We start from the raw sequence: 15,109 nt of genomic DNA on the forward strand, positions 1-15,109 counted from the left end.
GTTCTGCATCCCTGGACTCAACCAACCTGGGGTTGAAAATATTTGGGGGAAACAAAACAGGTGATGGTGTCTGTACTGAACATGCATAGACTTTTTTCTTGTCACTATTCCCTAAACATTTATTTATAATACCTAATATAACGTATATTTACATTATACAATGTACAATTATATAATGTACAATTTACAATGTACATTATATAACTGTACCCAATGTACATTGTATATTGTACATTATATAATGTATATTTACATTATATTAGGCATTGTAAGTAAGCCAAGATGATTTAAAGTACATGGGAGTGCACCCATAAAAAAAAAAAATCTTGTCCTTTGCAGCCACATGGATGCAGCTGGAGACCATTATCCTAAGCAAATTAACACCGGAACAGAAAACCAAATACCAGATGTTCTCACTTATAAGTGGGAGGTGATCATTGGGTACAGACGGACATAAAGATGAGAACAAAGACACTGCAGACTACAAGAGTGGGGAGAGAGGGAATGCGGCAAGGGCTGAAAAACTACCTATCAGGTACCACACTCACAGCCTGGGAGATGGGAGCATCCATACCCCAAACCTCAGCATCACACCACACACCCGTGGAAAAAACGTGCACCTCTACCCCTGAATCTAAAAAAGATGAAATTATTTAAAATAAATAAATAAAATGCCATATATGGGAGGGTATGAATAAGTTATATGCAAATACTATGCCACTTAAGCATCCTCCGATTTTTTGTATCCTCAAGAGGTCCTATAACCAATCCCCCACGAATACCAAGGGACAACTGTTTAATGTAAAACCTTACTTTGAATGAAAACCAACCAGAAAATAGAAACACTGTAAGTTCTCTCCAAAATTATGAAAAACAATAAAAAATTCAAAGTGTTATCCCAAACATCCAACTATTTTCTTAAATACCATTAAAAACAACCACAACTAGATTTAGAATATAAAGAAAGCCTGTATCTGACATGGATTCCATTTACATTTTTCTTCAGTTAAGAAAATTATATGGAATATGACTAAATGGTTCATTTAAAAAATACAAGAATTCTTTTTCTCAAATATATTCTTTTCTCCTAGATTTAATTTCATAGATCCAATTTCACTGAAGTTCACTTCTTAATACAACTGTGATGTAAGTGAAGGTTCTAATGAACAACAACAAAAATTTCCATAAATACTACTATGAGATTGAGGCAAAGAAACACTGAAAACCAATTTGATATTTTTAATTAGATTTCATTATAAATTTAGTATTCTGCAACAGCCTGTTATCAAAGGCAGCCGTGCCCTGACAGCAGTAGAAAACTTTCATTATACACTGGAAAATTTTGCATAAAGAAAAAAAAACATTGGCCTGATGCAAATAGCAAGCTTCTCTAGTAAGGTGTAAATGATTCTATTTACAGAAGTTTTCTTCTTTTTTCTTTTTTTTAGAGACAGGGTCTTGCTCTGTCACCCAGGCTGGAGAGCAGTGGCTATTTATGCAGTATTTAATTTACATAAAACTTTCCCAGAATGCTTCTGATGCTTCAGGTGAGGTACATGTTTAATACTGAATGTCACTTACCTTCCGATAAATCATATGGCACATGGCTATTCGTAACCTCATCCCAGCACACTGAACGTGATAAAAATATAAGTGATGCAGTATGGCCAAAATGAGCGTGCAAACAGTCAGCACCGTGGCATAGGCGTACGCTGTGTTCAAAGCCACGGAATCCATGGGATCGTAATTTTCAAAATAATTAATAATTTTTCCCAAAAATATGGGCTGGATTACTTTGGCACTTTCCTAAAAGAAGAAAAAAAAAAGCCTTTAATTAGACATAAAGACCACACCATTTCTTCTTTTTCTTTTTTCAGATGTTGCTCACTCTGTCACCCATCCTGGAGTAAAGTGGCACAATCTTAGCTCACAGCAGCCTCGAAATCCCTGACTCAAGCAATCCTCACGCCTCAGCCTCCCAAGTAGCTAGGACTACAAGTGCACACCATCATGTAGAGCTTTTTTTTTTTTTTCTGTCAAGACAGGGTCTCACTAGGTTGCCCAGGCTGGTCTTAAACTCCTAGGCTCAAGTGATCCTCCCACCTCAGCCTCCCAAAGTGCTGGGATTACAGATGTGAGCCACCACACCCAGGCTCATTTTTTCTTAACACAAGTTTTACTTTTATATTTTCAAAGTGCAACATTCATCACTAATCTAAAAGAAAAGCAGAACTGTTTTCTTCTTTAAGACAAGCTGAGTTTTAACCTGAAGTCAAAATTCTAATTTCAAAGTCAATAAAGTTTTAGTACATTGTGCTTGGTACACTGTGGGTGCTCAGTATGACAAACAGTGCTTTAAAGCACACTTGGCAAACTACCAAATTAAGTCTTGGCCTAAGGTGAATAAGAAAACAAGTGACCAAAGAGAAATAAGGAATTTGCTTACAAATGGACACCCCAGCTCTCACCCCACTTCCTCTAACTCTTGACATCCCAGCCCACAGGAAAGTTGAGAAGGCTCGTGTATGGGAGGCCACCACTCTCGCCACCTCCTTCACTGTTAAGAGCCTTTATGAACGGAGATAATGGCACAAACCCAGATCAGAAAATCAAACTCTCCAATTTTTCCCAATCCAAACTCCATGTGTCAACAGATCTAAGACAACCAAGTCCAGCTTCAGTTGGAGTGGGGAAAAGAGCCAGGCTTGGGAGGATTCCAGGCTCTTGGACCCACAGGACATTACTTCAATATGTTTCTGCCCCCTACAAGCCTGGATTTGCCCAGAAGAACTGCCACGTTGGCTCAGGTAGTGCAGAGTCAAAAATTAAACCCACCAGAAATTGACCTCAAAGGTAATGTCATCAGTAGTTCTCTATAATCAGTCATACTTTGAAGGTCCTGGTTTTGAAGCAATATTAATAATAATCTATTCCCCAAGGCAAAATTAAAACCCCACACCAATGAGCTGGGAGGCATGAGGGCTTACCTTCTGAACAAGACATAGGGAATGCAATGTTAACCTCCAAGACTAAGGCAAAGAAACAGCAGAACACAGCTTGAGCCATGGTTTGAGGTAAGCAAAGGAGCTTTCCTTTACTCTCCCTGCCAAATGAGCACTTCACCCCATAACCTACTTCCTCCCTCTAGAAACCCTTGTAAGGGACCCTTTTCCCTGATCAAAGAGAACCAAACACTCATTGCAAATCCAGGTCACCAAAGGTAAACATGTAGGCCCTCGACATCATTTCCTCCTAACTTCTCAGAAGACAAAATGCAAAAAGGTTGAAAATCTTTTCAGACCTTGACTTTGGAAAACAACTTTTCCTTTTAAGCAATCTCTCCTTCTTAACAAAGACATAATAAACACCTGACAGATTTGCTACTGATAGCTGTTTTTTGTCTATCTTAAGTGAGGGAAGAAGAATCGATAAAAAACAAAAACAAAATTAACACACACTTTCATCCCAAACAACTAGTGCTGGATCAGGATATTTACAGAAGACATTCCCATTCCTCAAATGGGTCATGATATTAAATCCCAACACTCCTGTCCTGTCATGTACACACACACACACACACACACACACACAAACTCACAGACTTCACCAACCACGTTGCCTTCCAGGAGGTCATGGAAGTTTTCCCCTATGATACAGAAATAAGAAAACACCATTTAGTTAAATAATTATGAATAAGATGATCAGATATCAAGAATGCAGAGGCCCACTGTTACGTTTCCAGCATGCCCAATCATTCAAGAGGCACTAAGAGTTTATGGAAGAGTCCCCAGTACAATGGGTCATAACATGGACTGTGTAGAGTTTACTGAGATGAAAATCTAGAAGTTTACATCAAGCAGCAAGAAGGCGCATGTATACATATGTAACAAACCTGCATGTTGTGCACATGTACCCTAGAACTTAAAGTATAATAAAAATAAAACTTAGCAATAAGACCAAACTGTACACATGGGCAGCCCCAGCTCAGGAGTGCCAAGGGGAACCAGGGCCGCAGCAGACACACCTGGGCTATCAGCCAGAAGCTCAGTGCTAACTCTTTGCATTTCTAAATGTTCCTGAAACTTCTCACGGTCCCTGGGAGTCACTGTTACTTGTTAACACACTTCTCCATTTCAGCCTAGGGTGAGTACAATTCAAACAGCAAGAGGGATGGCCCCCAGAGGAATTAACAGATGCAATAAACCCAGCAAAAGAGAATGCAAAAGGCAGGCAGGTCACGACCACCTAATTGTCCAGATTTCCCTGCCAAGAGACAGCATTTAATAATCCAGTCAAGTCAATGGGCTCACTGGTGAGTAATGCTGGTTTTTGGTCCATGCCTTTCCACGGACCTCTCCATCCCATATCTTAACCCTCAATTAATAAGAAGCAAAACAACTGGGAAAATGCTCATTATCAAAATTATAACTAACCAAATTTAAACTTTCTAAATATCAGTACCAAGGTCAAAAGTAACTCACATAAATTCTCCATCTTAGAGACCAACCAATCTACGACCTGGTGAAGAGTCTTTTCACAAACAAGCTAAGAATACAGTCCTTACTCCTTCACAGGAATTCTCCTCAACTGTGAAACCATGGAGATTTTTAAGAGTTCAGTAGGATACTTCAGTGTTCCATACTTCAGGTTCTACCGGAGTCCCAGAGTACTTGAAGGCAGATACTTCTCAATGGAGTATTTGGTACTCAGCCTCCTGACATTTGAGCCCCATCCCTTGCTTTCTTGCAGTGACACATTACATGTCTAGGCCCAGTGGGCACGCGGCCTCCATGCTCCTGCTCCCCCACACACTTCAGATATTCCTTGCCCAACTACACTGCACCTGATTGCATGGGAAGGAAAGAAAACACAAGAAATGGAAACAAGCTACCAAAGAAGAACATGTTTGAGTGAAAAATACAAGCAGAAAAGAGTGAACTGTGGAAAAATGAGTAAGCAGTTTGTTTTAGAAATGGGGAAATACAGCCGGGCGCAGTGGCTCCTGCCTGTAATCCCAGCACTTTGGGAGGCCAAGGTGGGCAGACCACTTGAGGTCAGGAGTTCAAGACCAGCCTGGCCAACATGGTGAAAACCCATCTCTACTAAAAATACAAAAACTCGCTGGGCATGGTGGCTCGCACCTGTAATCCCAGCTACTGGGGAGGCTGAGGCAGGAGAATCACTTGAAGGCGAGGTTGCAGTGAGCTGCATGAGGTTGCAGTGAGCTGAGATGGCACCATTGCACTCCAGCCTGGGGAACAGCACAAGACTTCATCTCAGAAAAAAAAAAGAAGAAAGGCGGGAACGGGGGACAAAAGTAGGGTTGAGAAAGATCCCGAGATAAGGAAGAAAAAAAGTGAATCTGGGGAAATAATAACCATTAAGACTCCAGATATACCTGAAGTCCTCCCTGAATCAATGCAGTCCTGACTGCATGTGAGAATTACCCGGGAGACTTACAAGCTCACTGATGCCCAGGACCCATCCCCTAGATTTAGGGCCAATTGATCAGGGTGGGGCCTGAGTTCCCCATCCCTGGAAGATTCTGGAGTGTAGAAACCAATGCCTGTACACATCACTATTCTCCTGTCCTGCACCATCTCTGTGTCTGAGTCTGGAGGGGCTGGAGAACCGCTGTGAAGAACTTTTTAGAGATGGAGTTTCACTCTTATTGTCCAGGCTAGAGTGCAGTGGTGCAGTCTCAGCTTACCGCAACCTCCGCCTCCCAGGTTCACACCATTCTCCTGCCTCAGCCTCCTGAGTAGCTGGGACTACAGGTGTGTGCCACCCCGCCCAACTAATTTTTGGTTTTTTTTAGTAGAGACGGGGTTTCACCATATTGGCCAGGCTGGTCTCCAACTCCTGACCTCATGATCTGCCTGCCTTGGCCTCCCAAAGTGCTGGGATTACAGGCATGAGCCACTGCGCCTGACCCTGAAGAACTTTTAAGACCACAAAGGGCTTTTAATCAGAGCTGCTGCCAAATGTCAGGCTTCCAAGAAAACCCCTTAGGAAAAAAGGATGCTGAGATTTCAGTGATGACTCTAAGACCTTCCACTCTGCAGAGCAGGGAAACTTCAATGTTCAGTAAAGACCCTACCTACCAAACAAAAGGATGAACCATAATTTGGTTTTTTTAACTTTAAACAAAATAGTTTAACTAATTTGTCTGACTTTAAAAAATATAGTTTGGAAAGACAGTCCCTGCACATTACTATCTACCCTAAGGACAATGTAAACTGCGAAGAAAAAAATTTAAATTATTTTCAGAAATCATATTATGGGTAATAGTATTGATACTGTAAGATAAAATAAATGAATAAGTAGATAACAAGGGCTGGGATTAGGCTAGCGAGAAAAAAGAACAGATGAAGGGAGAAAAGAGATACAGATGTAAGAGCAAAGAGATGAAGTAAAAACACCAGTGTCCTGAATCGGATTTGGAAATACCCACATAAATGCATGATGTGTTTATCTTTAAATATAAACATATTAAATATAAACATAAAAGGAGTTAAAGCTGCTAGGAAACATGGTTGATTCCACAGCTGGGGCAAAAACTGTTCAGGGAGCCTAAAACATCTTGTCATACCCGAAAATGAGGAAGCTAGCAAAGACTAACAGTACACATGCAAAAGACTCAGAGCCCGACTTCAACAGACTCCCATTAGCCAAAGACAGCCAAAGTGTGGCACAGGGATAATAACTGTAATGAACAGCAGAACTGTTTAAATCCATGAGCTCACAATCATACTCATCAAAATAAACAGAACAAGCAATAACAAAAAAATCCATTAACTCCAGAGGAAAATGCTGGAGAATCACTCATTATTTTGAAAATCGGTTTTAAAAAAATAGTAACAAAATTAATCATTTCTCCTGCCTTTCCTATAAGTATACTGTAACTCAGGGTATCAAAGAGTTGACAGTGGTAAAGTGTCTCTTTATGCAAATATTTCAGCTAATAAATAAGGAACTGGAATATCACCGCTTTGCAAATTCCTAACAAATTAATGGATCTAAACAATGATCATGAATGGCTCCAAATATCACACACACACAACCAGACCTAAGCGAGGTATCTCGAAGTGGCAGGCGGTACATACCCCCCACCTACAAAGTACTCCTGCCAAAAGGAGGAGTGGGGAAAATAAAACCTGAATCACATCAAGCTTCTAGATCTAACTACTAACTTCTGGTACCAGATGGACATGTTAAGCATGCGGGGATGCAGAGGGTCACGAGAGGGGTAGGAGGGATTTGCAATGAGCCCAGTCTACACCCTGGGAATCCGTGCAGGACAAGCAACATGGTTTCTTCAATTAAAAAGTACACACGCAGCTGGGCACGGTGGCTCACACCTGTAATCTCAGCACTTTGGGAGGCCAAGGCAGGTGGATCACTTGAGGTCAGGAGTTCGAGACCAGCCTGGCCAACATGGTGAAACCCCATCCCTACTAAAAATACAAAAATTACCAGGGCGTGGTGGCAGATGCCTGTAATCCCAGCTACTCAGGAGGCTGAGGCAGGAGATCACTTGAATCCAGGAGGCAGAGGTTGCAGTGAACCAAGATCACTGCACTCCAGCCTGGGCAAGAGCAAGACTGCATCTCAAAACACATACACACACACACACACACACACATACGCACACACACACACATTTTCAAAGGGGGCAGTGAGCAAGGCTTCATAAAAATCAAGAGTGGTCATGAGTTGATAGTTACTGAATCTGGCTTAGGGGTAGAGGGGGCTTAGTGTCCTATTAAATTTTTATATTTTTGAAATGATCTTTAAAAACCTAAGAAAGATACCAGCACTTTGGGAGGCCGAGGTGGACAAATCACTTGAGGTCAGGAGTTCGAGACCAGGCTGGCCAACATGGTAAAACCCTGTCTCTACTGAAAACACAGAAATTAGCTGCATTTGGTGGTGTATACTTGTAATCCCAGCTATTCGGGAGGCTGAGGAAGAAGAATGGCTTGAACCAAGGAGACAGAGGTTGCAGTGAGCCAAGATCATACACTGCACTCTAACCTGGGTGACAGACTAAGACTCTGGCTCAAAATACAAAACAACCAAAGAAAGAAAACACCACATGAGGCTTGGTCTTGGCCCTCATGTCAGGCAGCTGAACAAGAAATGTAGAATTGGAGTTATTAAAAAACACCTCATTGGCCAGGCACGATAGCTCACGCCTATAATCCCAACACTTTCGGAGGCCAAGGCAGGCAAATCAAAAGGTCGAAATTGAGACCATCCTGGCCAACATGGTGATACCCCGTCTCTACTAAAAATACAAAAAAATTAGCTGGGTGTGGTGGTGCACACCTGTATTCCCAGCAACTCGGGAGGCTGAGGCAGCAGAATCACTTGAACCCGGGAGGCAGACGTTACAGTGTGCGAGATCGTGCCACTGCACTCCAGCCTGGTGACAGAGTGGGACTCCGTCTCAGAGAGAAAAAAAAAAACACCTCATTTCTCAGAGACATATTTAGATAGTTTTCAACTATTTAAAATACAAAGACCAACAAGCAGCATAGATACAAATGGAGAAGCTGCCTGTGTCGTGGTTTGGCCCACACAGAGGATTCCCAAGCTCCTCCTTCCTCCTGCCCCACTGCAGGCTCCAAGTGGGTGGATACTTGCTCAGTCCCCAACACAGTCTCCATGGAGGTGCACACAGGGGACAGATGTGCTGGAAATTTGCAGGCTGTTCTGTTCTAATTAGCATTTGCCTGTAAGAGCACCGTGTTCACCAGTTCACCATTAGACTAGTACTTATTTCTCTGGGCATTATAACCATCCCTTAACTCTGAAATCATTCCTAATCTCACTTGTATTACTTTGAAATTCCAACCTCAAAGACTCCCCAAAAACTGGTGTCACCATCCCTCTTTCTGCTGGTGCCACCATTAGTACCCAGGGAAGGCCCTGCTTGCATTCTGCTTAGTTAAGAGTATACGGCTAGGGAGTTATGGATCCACAGCACTGTAACCAGAGGAATTAACCCATTTGTGCCTAGCATTCCATTATTGGAACGCTAAGCTTGTGGGAGTTATTTATATTCTACTGCTCAAGGTCATCGCCAAGGTCTGATTTTTCACACCCACACACCCGCACAAAAATTGGCAACCTCCAGCATAAGTGGGTTAAAAAAGGCCTGAATGTCATCACAGAAGCTTTTTACAAAATGCTAGGTTGAGTTTAGAGCTTCCACTATCTAAAATACGAAGATCCACAAGCGGCACAGATACAAGACCAAAAAATGAAAAGCATCTTCATAAAATCAGTTGTGAAACTAACATTTGTTCTAACTCCATTTTTTTTTTCTTTTTCTGAGATAGTCTTGCTCTGTCACCCAGGCTGAAGTGCAGTGGCATGATCTCAGCTCACTGCAATCTCCACCTCCCAGGTTCAAGCAATTCTCCTGCCTCAGCCTCCTGAGTAGCTGGGATTACAGGCACCCACCACTACACCCAGTTAATTTTTATATTTTTAATAGAGATGGGCTTTCACCAGGTTGGTCAGGCTGGTCTCGAACTCCTGACCTTGTGATCCACCCGTTTTGGCCACCCAAAATGCTGGGATTACAGGCATGAGCCACGGCGCCTGGCCTAATTTTCTTTTTTAGAGACAAGGTCTTGCTTTGTCCCCCATGCTGGAGTACAGTGGTGCAATCATAGCTCACTAAAGCTGGGAACTCCTGGGTTCAAATAATCATCCCTTGGCATGCCAAAATGCTGGGATTACAGGCATAAGCCACCATGCCTGGTCAATAAATAGCTTTAATGACTGAAAACCCAAAACAGCACCTGAAATGCTTTTGAGATGTTACACGCACTACCTTCATCTTAAGAAATTATTTCCAACTTCTCCAAAACAGACCAGTGTCAATAGGCAAGTCTGGGAAAACAATAGTATTTATGCTAGAATTCAGGCTGTTTTCACTGCCAGAAGGAAAAGAAAAAAAAAAAAAAATCCAAGGATTACTTCGAGTTGAACTGGGAAGAGCTTTAGCTCCTTGAACTTTACTGCGTCGGAACTAAAAGTTCTACCAGTTATTATATTAAAGACACAAAGTTAAAATGAGCATCATCCACGAGTCACCATGATCATCTAAAAAATAACTGACTACTGTCTAATTTTATACCATAAACCACCAAGATACTGGTGTAAACACAGGACCAACAACTGCTCTACTGTGAAAAGCCCAGGCTCCACTTTATATGAGAGGTGCCTGCCGCCAGCACTGTGTGGGTCCATCTTAACACCTTAGCCTGCCGCCCTAATACCTGGGGCCCACCTTGCTAGTGGGAGGGTTCAGATACCAGGACAGAAGACCTATCCCCATACTAGTGGCTGATCTGGGGTCTTCATCCTTGCCAAGCAAACTGCACACCCACTTCACGATTCAGGCCAAAGGCTTCTAAAACTGCAGAGCTATCATTGCTATGCAGGAAACCCAGAGCCTTTGATAAGTAAAAACAGGGAACTTGACATCTGCCCAAACCATGAGTTGATGTCGTGACTATGGAAGACCACAAACTTCCCCCTCGTCTGTCTGAAGAGGAGACAACTGGGAATGGTATCTTAACAGCACGGATGTTGATGAACTTGGGTCAGCAGGGCTGCCACACCTCATACGTTTGGAGGATGGTACTTAGTGGGAGACAAGTTTCTAAAGGGTTCTTGGTCAGCCAGGCACGGTGGCTCACGCCTGTAATCCCACTACTTTAGGAGGGTGAGGTGGGTCGATGGCTTGAGCTCAGGAGTTCTAGACCGGCCTGGACAACATGGTAAAACCTCATCTCTACTAAAAATACAAAAAATAAGCCACGCGTGGTGCATGCCTATAGTTACAGCTACTCAGGAGGCTGAGGTGGGAGGACCGCTTGAGCCCAGGGAGATGGAGGTTGGAGTGAGCTGAGATCACACCACTGCACTCCAGCCTGAGTGACAGAGTGAGACCTCGCCTCAAAGAAAAACATAAAAAAAAAAAAGGGTTCCCGGTCAACCTGAATGTACCTTGGTGCTCTGACCTGCCCAGCACCCCAGCCACTCTCTAGCATGTCACCTGACTTTCCGGCCCCAGGAGACCTAGGAACCTAGGGTAATTTATAATCCCCAATCTCATTTCCCACAGCCATGCCCCACTGCTCCAGGGAGCTCTTAGCATCTGACTTATCCCCAGGCCAAGTTCAAGAAGCATGTGCTAGAGACACTGAAGACAGAGTTCTCAAGACACCTTTATGACAGTCTGGAGATGGTCAGGGCTCTAAGTCAGCGTGTCTGAGACTGAATCTGGGCTCTGTCATTTACCCTTTGTGTGGCCCTGGGCACATTATATAACTACATGGCACCCAGTGTCCCCTTCCCGAAAGTAGGGGTAAAAGAATGCCTTCTGACTGAGCATGGTGATTCCTGCCTGTAATCCCAGCACTTTGAGAGGCCAAGGTGGGAGGATCATTTGAGCGTAGGAGTTTAAGACCAACCTGGGCAATAAAGTGAAACAAAAAATACAAAAATTAACCAGGCATGGTGGTACGCACCTGTGATCCCAGCTACTCGGGAGGATTGCTTGAGCCCAGTAGGCCAAGGCTGCAGCGAGCCAAGATAGCACCACTGCATTCCAGCCTGGCAACAGAGTGAGATCCTATCTCAAAAAAAAAAAAGAAAAGAAAAGAAAAGGAAAAGGAAAGGAAAAGAAAAAGACAAAGAAAAAGAAAAAAGAAAAGAAAAGAAAAGAAAAGAATTCATAGCAGTTCCTGGTACATACTATTTTTCAAGTACTCACTGTCACTATTACTACAACTACTGCTACCAGCACTGCTGCTGCTACTGCTACTGAGTACCAACCACTACTAATCCTGCTGCTGCTTCTACTAGCACTGCTGCTGCTAAGCAGTACTGAGCATAAGCCCCCATATTTGCCAGGTCCTCCACTCCCTACTCTTCTGCCATGACTGCCCAAAAACCACCCTGCTAAAAGACAGACCAGCTCTCCACCAACTGTACCTGTATTAAGCTCCCCTCGATTCAGGCCCCTTCCCACATGCCCACCAGCAGTAAGGATGACCATGCTCCCAGCACCAGAGTGGGGCCCGTCCTCAAGTCTCAGGAGAAATTCACATTTCCACAGCCTCTACTTCTGTGCCTGCTTCTCCCAAAAGCTTACCCAAATCTCACTGTAGTCTAGTCACCATCTGTGGATTAGAGACCCCATCCCAAGTGGCTGGCAGCCCATGACAGCACGGACAGCCCTGAGCATGAAAAGCTCAGTTCCTTCTAGATCATCCTGTTTTCAATTTCATAAGCAGCTGGTAACAAAGGGAAACTAGAGAAATGGAAGTAGCTGAGGGAGGCCTGCCTCGAAACCTATGTGAGGCCATTCATTCCTACTACACCTAACCAGACAGCTGGTGTGAGCCTCAGGCACTTACGGAGGTTCCACGGCTACCAGACAACTTCTCTGAGGTTGCACAGCCAAACTGGGCCAGGAAATCCTGCACACGCTGGCCGCATTGACAGCAACTTGTCATTCTGTTTCTTTCCAACTGAGATTGATTGGGGCCATGGGGAAACACCATCGCTGGGACACCCCGGCACAGGTTGAAGAGGGGCTGGGAGAACCTGAGGGGCTCCTACACCCTCTTCCACCCTCAAGTCAGTTCCACCGGTTATTCTACATGTCCGCCCCGTCCTCCACAAAGCCACAGCGGCATGCAGGCAGGGCGGGTACCCTCTCAAAGGTGGCATTCACCATCTGGCACCCTGGCCAACACATCTTTGTCACCAATGAGACCATCCATCTCCCAGGACCGTCCAGTCCCCTGTTGTCTGACAGATTCCTCTGGTGTAGGGCAGAGCGCACCTACCTGCCTCCCACTGTCCACCGAGCCCTCCACAACAAAAAAGCATGTTCAACAGGAGCTACACCCCCCACATACAAACCAACTCCCCCCACCTCATTCCCAACAAAATGAACCGTGACAACTCCCCAACCCACAATTAAAGCCACCCTTTTGTAGCAACAGCAACATCCACCCCTCTTACTTTCATGGACCACTGACATCCCTACGGTAGCACAGAGGACACAAGTCACCAAGCAGGACCCTCTGCATCCCCTCTAGCAGGCTGCAGACCAGAACAGACAGGCTACCTGGCAGTGTGCCTAGGCAGAACACTGTCTGGCTGCAGGATCTCGACAGAGGCCCTTCCGGGTAATGGAGGTCATTGCCCTTCCGGCTTTCTGCCTTTCATTTTTCATGGAATGTCCATTTATATACTCTCTGCAGGGCCAGGCACCAAGACTCTACCTTCCAACCGGCAATCCACTCCGACAGCAAGGAAGACACACCGGACGGGTGTGATGAATCCCCTGGGAAGCACAGTCCTCGGACCTTCTTCCCAGAGGGGGTTTTGGCTCCCAGCACCTGGGCCCACTGGGAGGGGGTAGCTCTTGGGTGCTTCAGCCAGCTCCAGCCTCTGGGGCACCACCGCCAGCCCAGGTGCAAGGCCCTCAGCTCTGTTTCCCTGAGAGGGGAGAGGTGACAATACCTCTCCAGGAGAGCATTTATCAGATTTGGCTTGGTGAACAATTATTTGTTGAGCACCTGTAAAGTGTCTTACATTATTCTGGGCTCTGATCAAAAATCACTTCCTCCAAACCACAGGGCACGTGCTCCTCGAGGCTGTAGGATCCTCTTTGGATCAGGAGTGACTCAGCATTTAAAACATTTACTGAGCACCAGCATTGTCCTACCATAGAATAAAATGCTCTTCTTCCATGACACTGCATTTTAATTGGTTACAAGAAAAACAATAATGACCTTGAGCTTTAGTCATTTAAGTATTCACTTGGATAAATACGCTCACTGAACTAACTACCTAATGCTTCCTAGACACGTTTAATCCTTAGACCTTAAAATACCTTCAAACCCCATCTGGCCACTACTCCCTTCTGTTCCCCCATCCATTACAGCACCATCAATGGCGAGCACGTTTACTCTATGTGTCCTGAAAAACAATTCACGGTATGTAAAAGCTTTTACCTCAATTAATGTAAAAATTCCCAAAACTAAATAAGATTTCCAGTAACATTTTATGATTGCTCTTGTTAAAGAAGGCTTCTGTGCGTCATTCTCAGCTCTTAAAACTTCTTTATCCCAGAACCTACAATGAGGAAAAAGCTTTGTAAATAACAATGTACCCTGCCACAACATAAAACAGGGGAGGTGGCAGAGTGACAGGTAGGCATTTAACACAGGGCATTTTGTCACTATCTCATAAATGCTGCTAATTGATCCCAGGGCTCCTGAAGGGTATGTGTGGTATAGAAACTGTAGCATCAGAAAAGCAGGCTTTGAGGGGAAGTCTGGGGAAACAAGTTACTGCCAAGCTTTGCTGGATTGAAGCCCCATCACAGCACAGATAAGCCGGACAACCTCCTCCAGCCACACCACTTCCACCTCCAGGGACAGACCTCAGGCATCTCGGGCCTTTGATGCTGGCTCCCCCAACCTTTACAGAGGCCCTTCCCATGGGGAACCCATTGCCTGGTGGCGTCTGCCTGCAGTTAAATGGTGGGCTTTCAATGCCCCCTAAGACTGGAGCACACATTGCAGGGGTACCCAAGTTAAGTTCTGGAATCCAGAAGTTCAGGAGTTTCCCCCAGGCTACCATGGTAGGCTGAGCCTAGGGGCAGCCTGAGGAAGGTGACACACATTCACTTCAAGGGTATACAGAGGCTCCAGACGGGACTCAGGAAGGCAAAACCCACTCCCCACACACAGACACCCACGCTTCCTTAATGCCCACTTTACTGCCTCCCACTTACCCTTGCAACTCCTCTCCAAGGTGCTGTGAGCGGTCTTCTGGTAGCACTGAATACATATCATCTTCCTCTAATCTCCGTTTATGGCCAATCTTAAACAAGGGATTGAGCCACCTGTCAACAAGAGAAAAGAAGAGACATACACCCGGAATTACACATCCGTGCTTAAGTAGACCCCTACCTCCGTGGGTTTGGCTTAAACTTACCTCTAAAATACATATAGCTCTATATAGACAGAGAGATATGAATATATAGAGCTAGAGAAAGAGAAAA

General features: G+C 44.5%; 1 protein-coding gene across 5 annotated transcripts in view; it reads right to left on the reverse strand.

The window, feature by feature from the left end:
• Positions 1-15,109, reverse strand: part of ABCC4 (ATP binding cassette subfamily C member 4) — a 291,680-nt gene that overhangs the window by 220,748 nt on the left and 55,823 nt on the right. For all 5 annotated transcript variants that reach the window (XM_028837214.2, XM_028837213.2, XM_028837212.2 and 2 more), the window contains 3 exons: positions 14,840-14,950; positions 14,055-14,175; positions 1,582-1,806 (listed from right to left, as the gene is read on the reverse strand). In XM_028837214.2, coding sequence (XP_028693047.2) covers positions 1,582-1,806; positions 14,055-14,175; positions 14,840-14,950 — 457 coding nt within the window. The remainder of the gene's footprint in view (positions 1-1,581; positions 1,807-14,054; positions 14,176-14,839; positions 14,951-15,109) is intronic.

Source organism: Macaca mulatta, chromosome 17 (assembly GCF_049350105.2).
Source record: "Macaca mulatta isolate MMU2019108-1 chromosome 17, T2T-MMU8v2.0, whole genome shotgun sequence".
Classification (NCBI taxonomy): Eukaryota; Metazoa; Chordata; class Mammalia; order Primates; family Cercopithecidae; genus Macaca; species Macaca mulatta.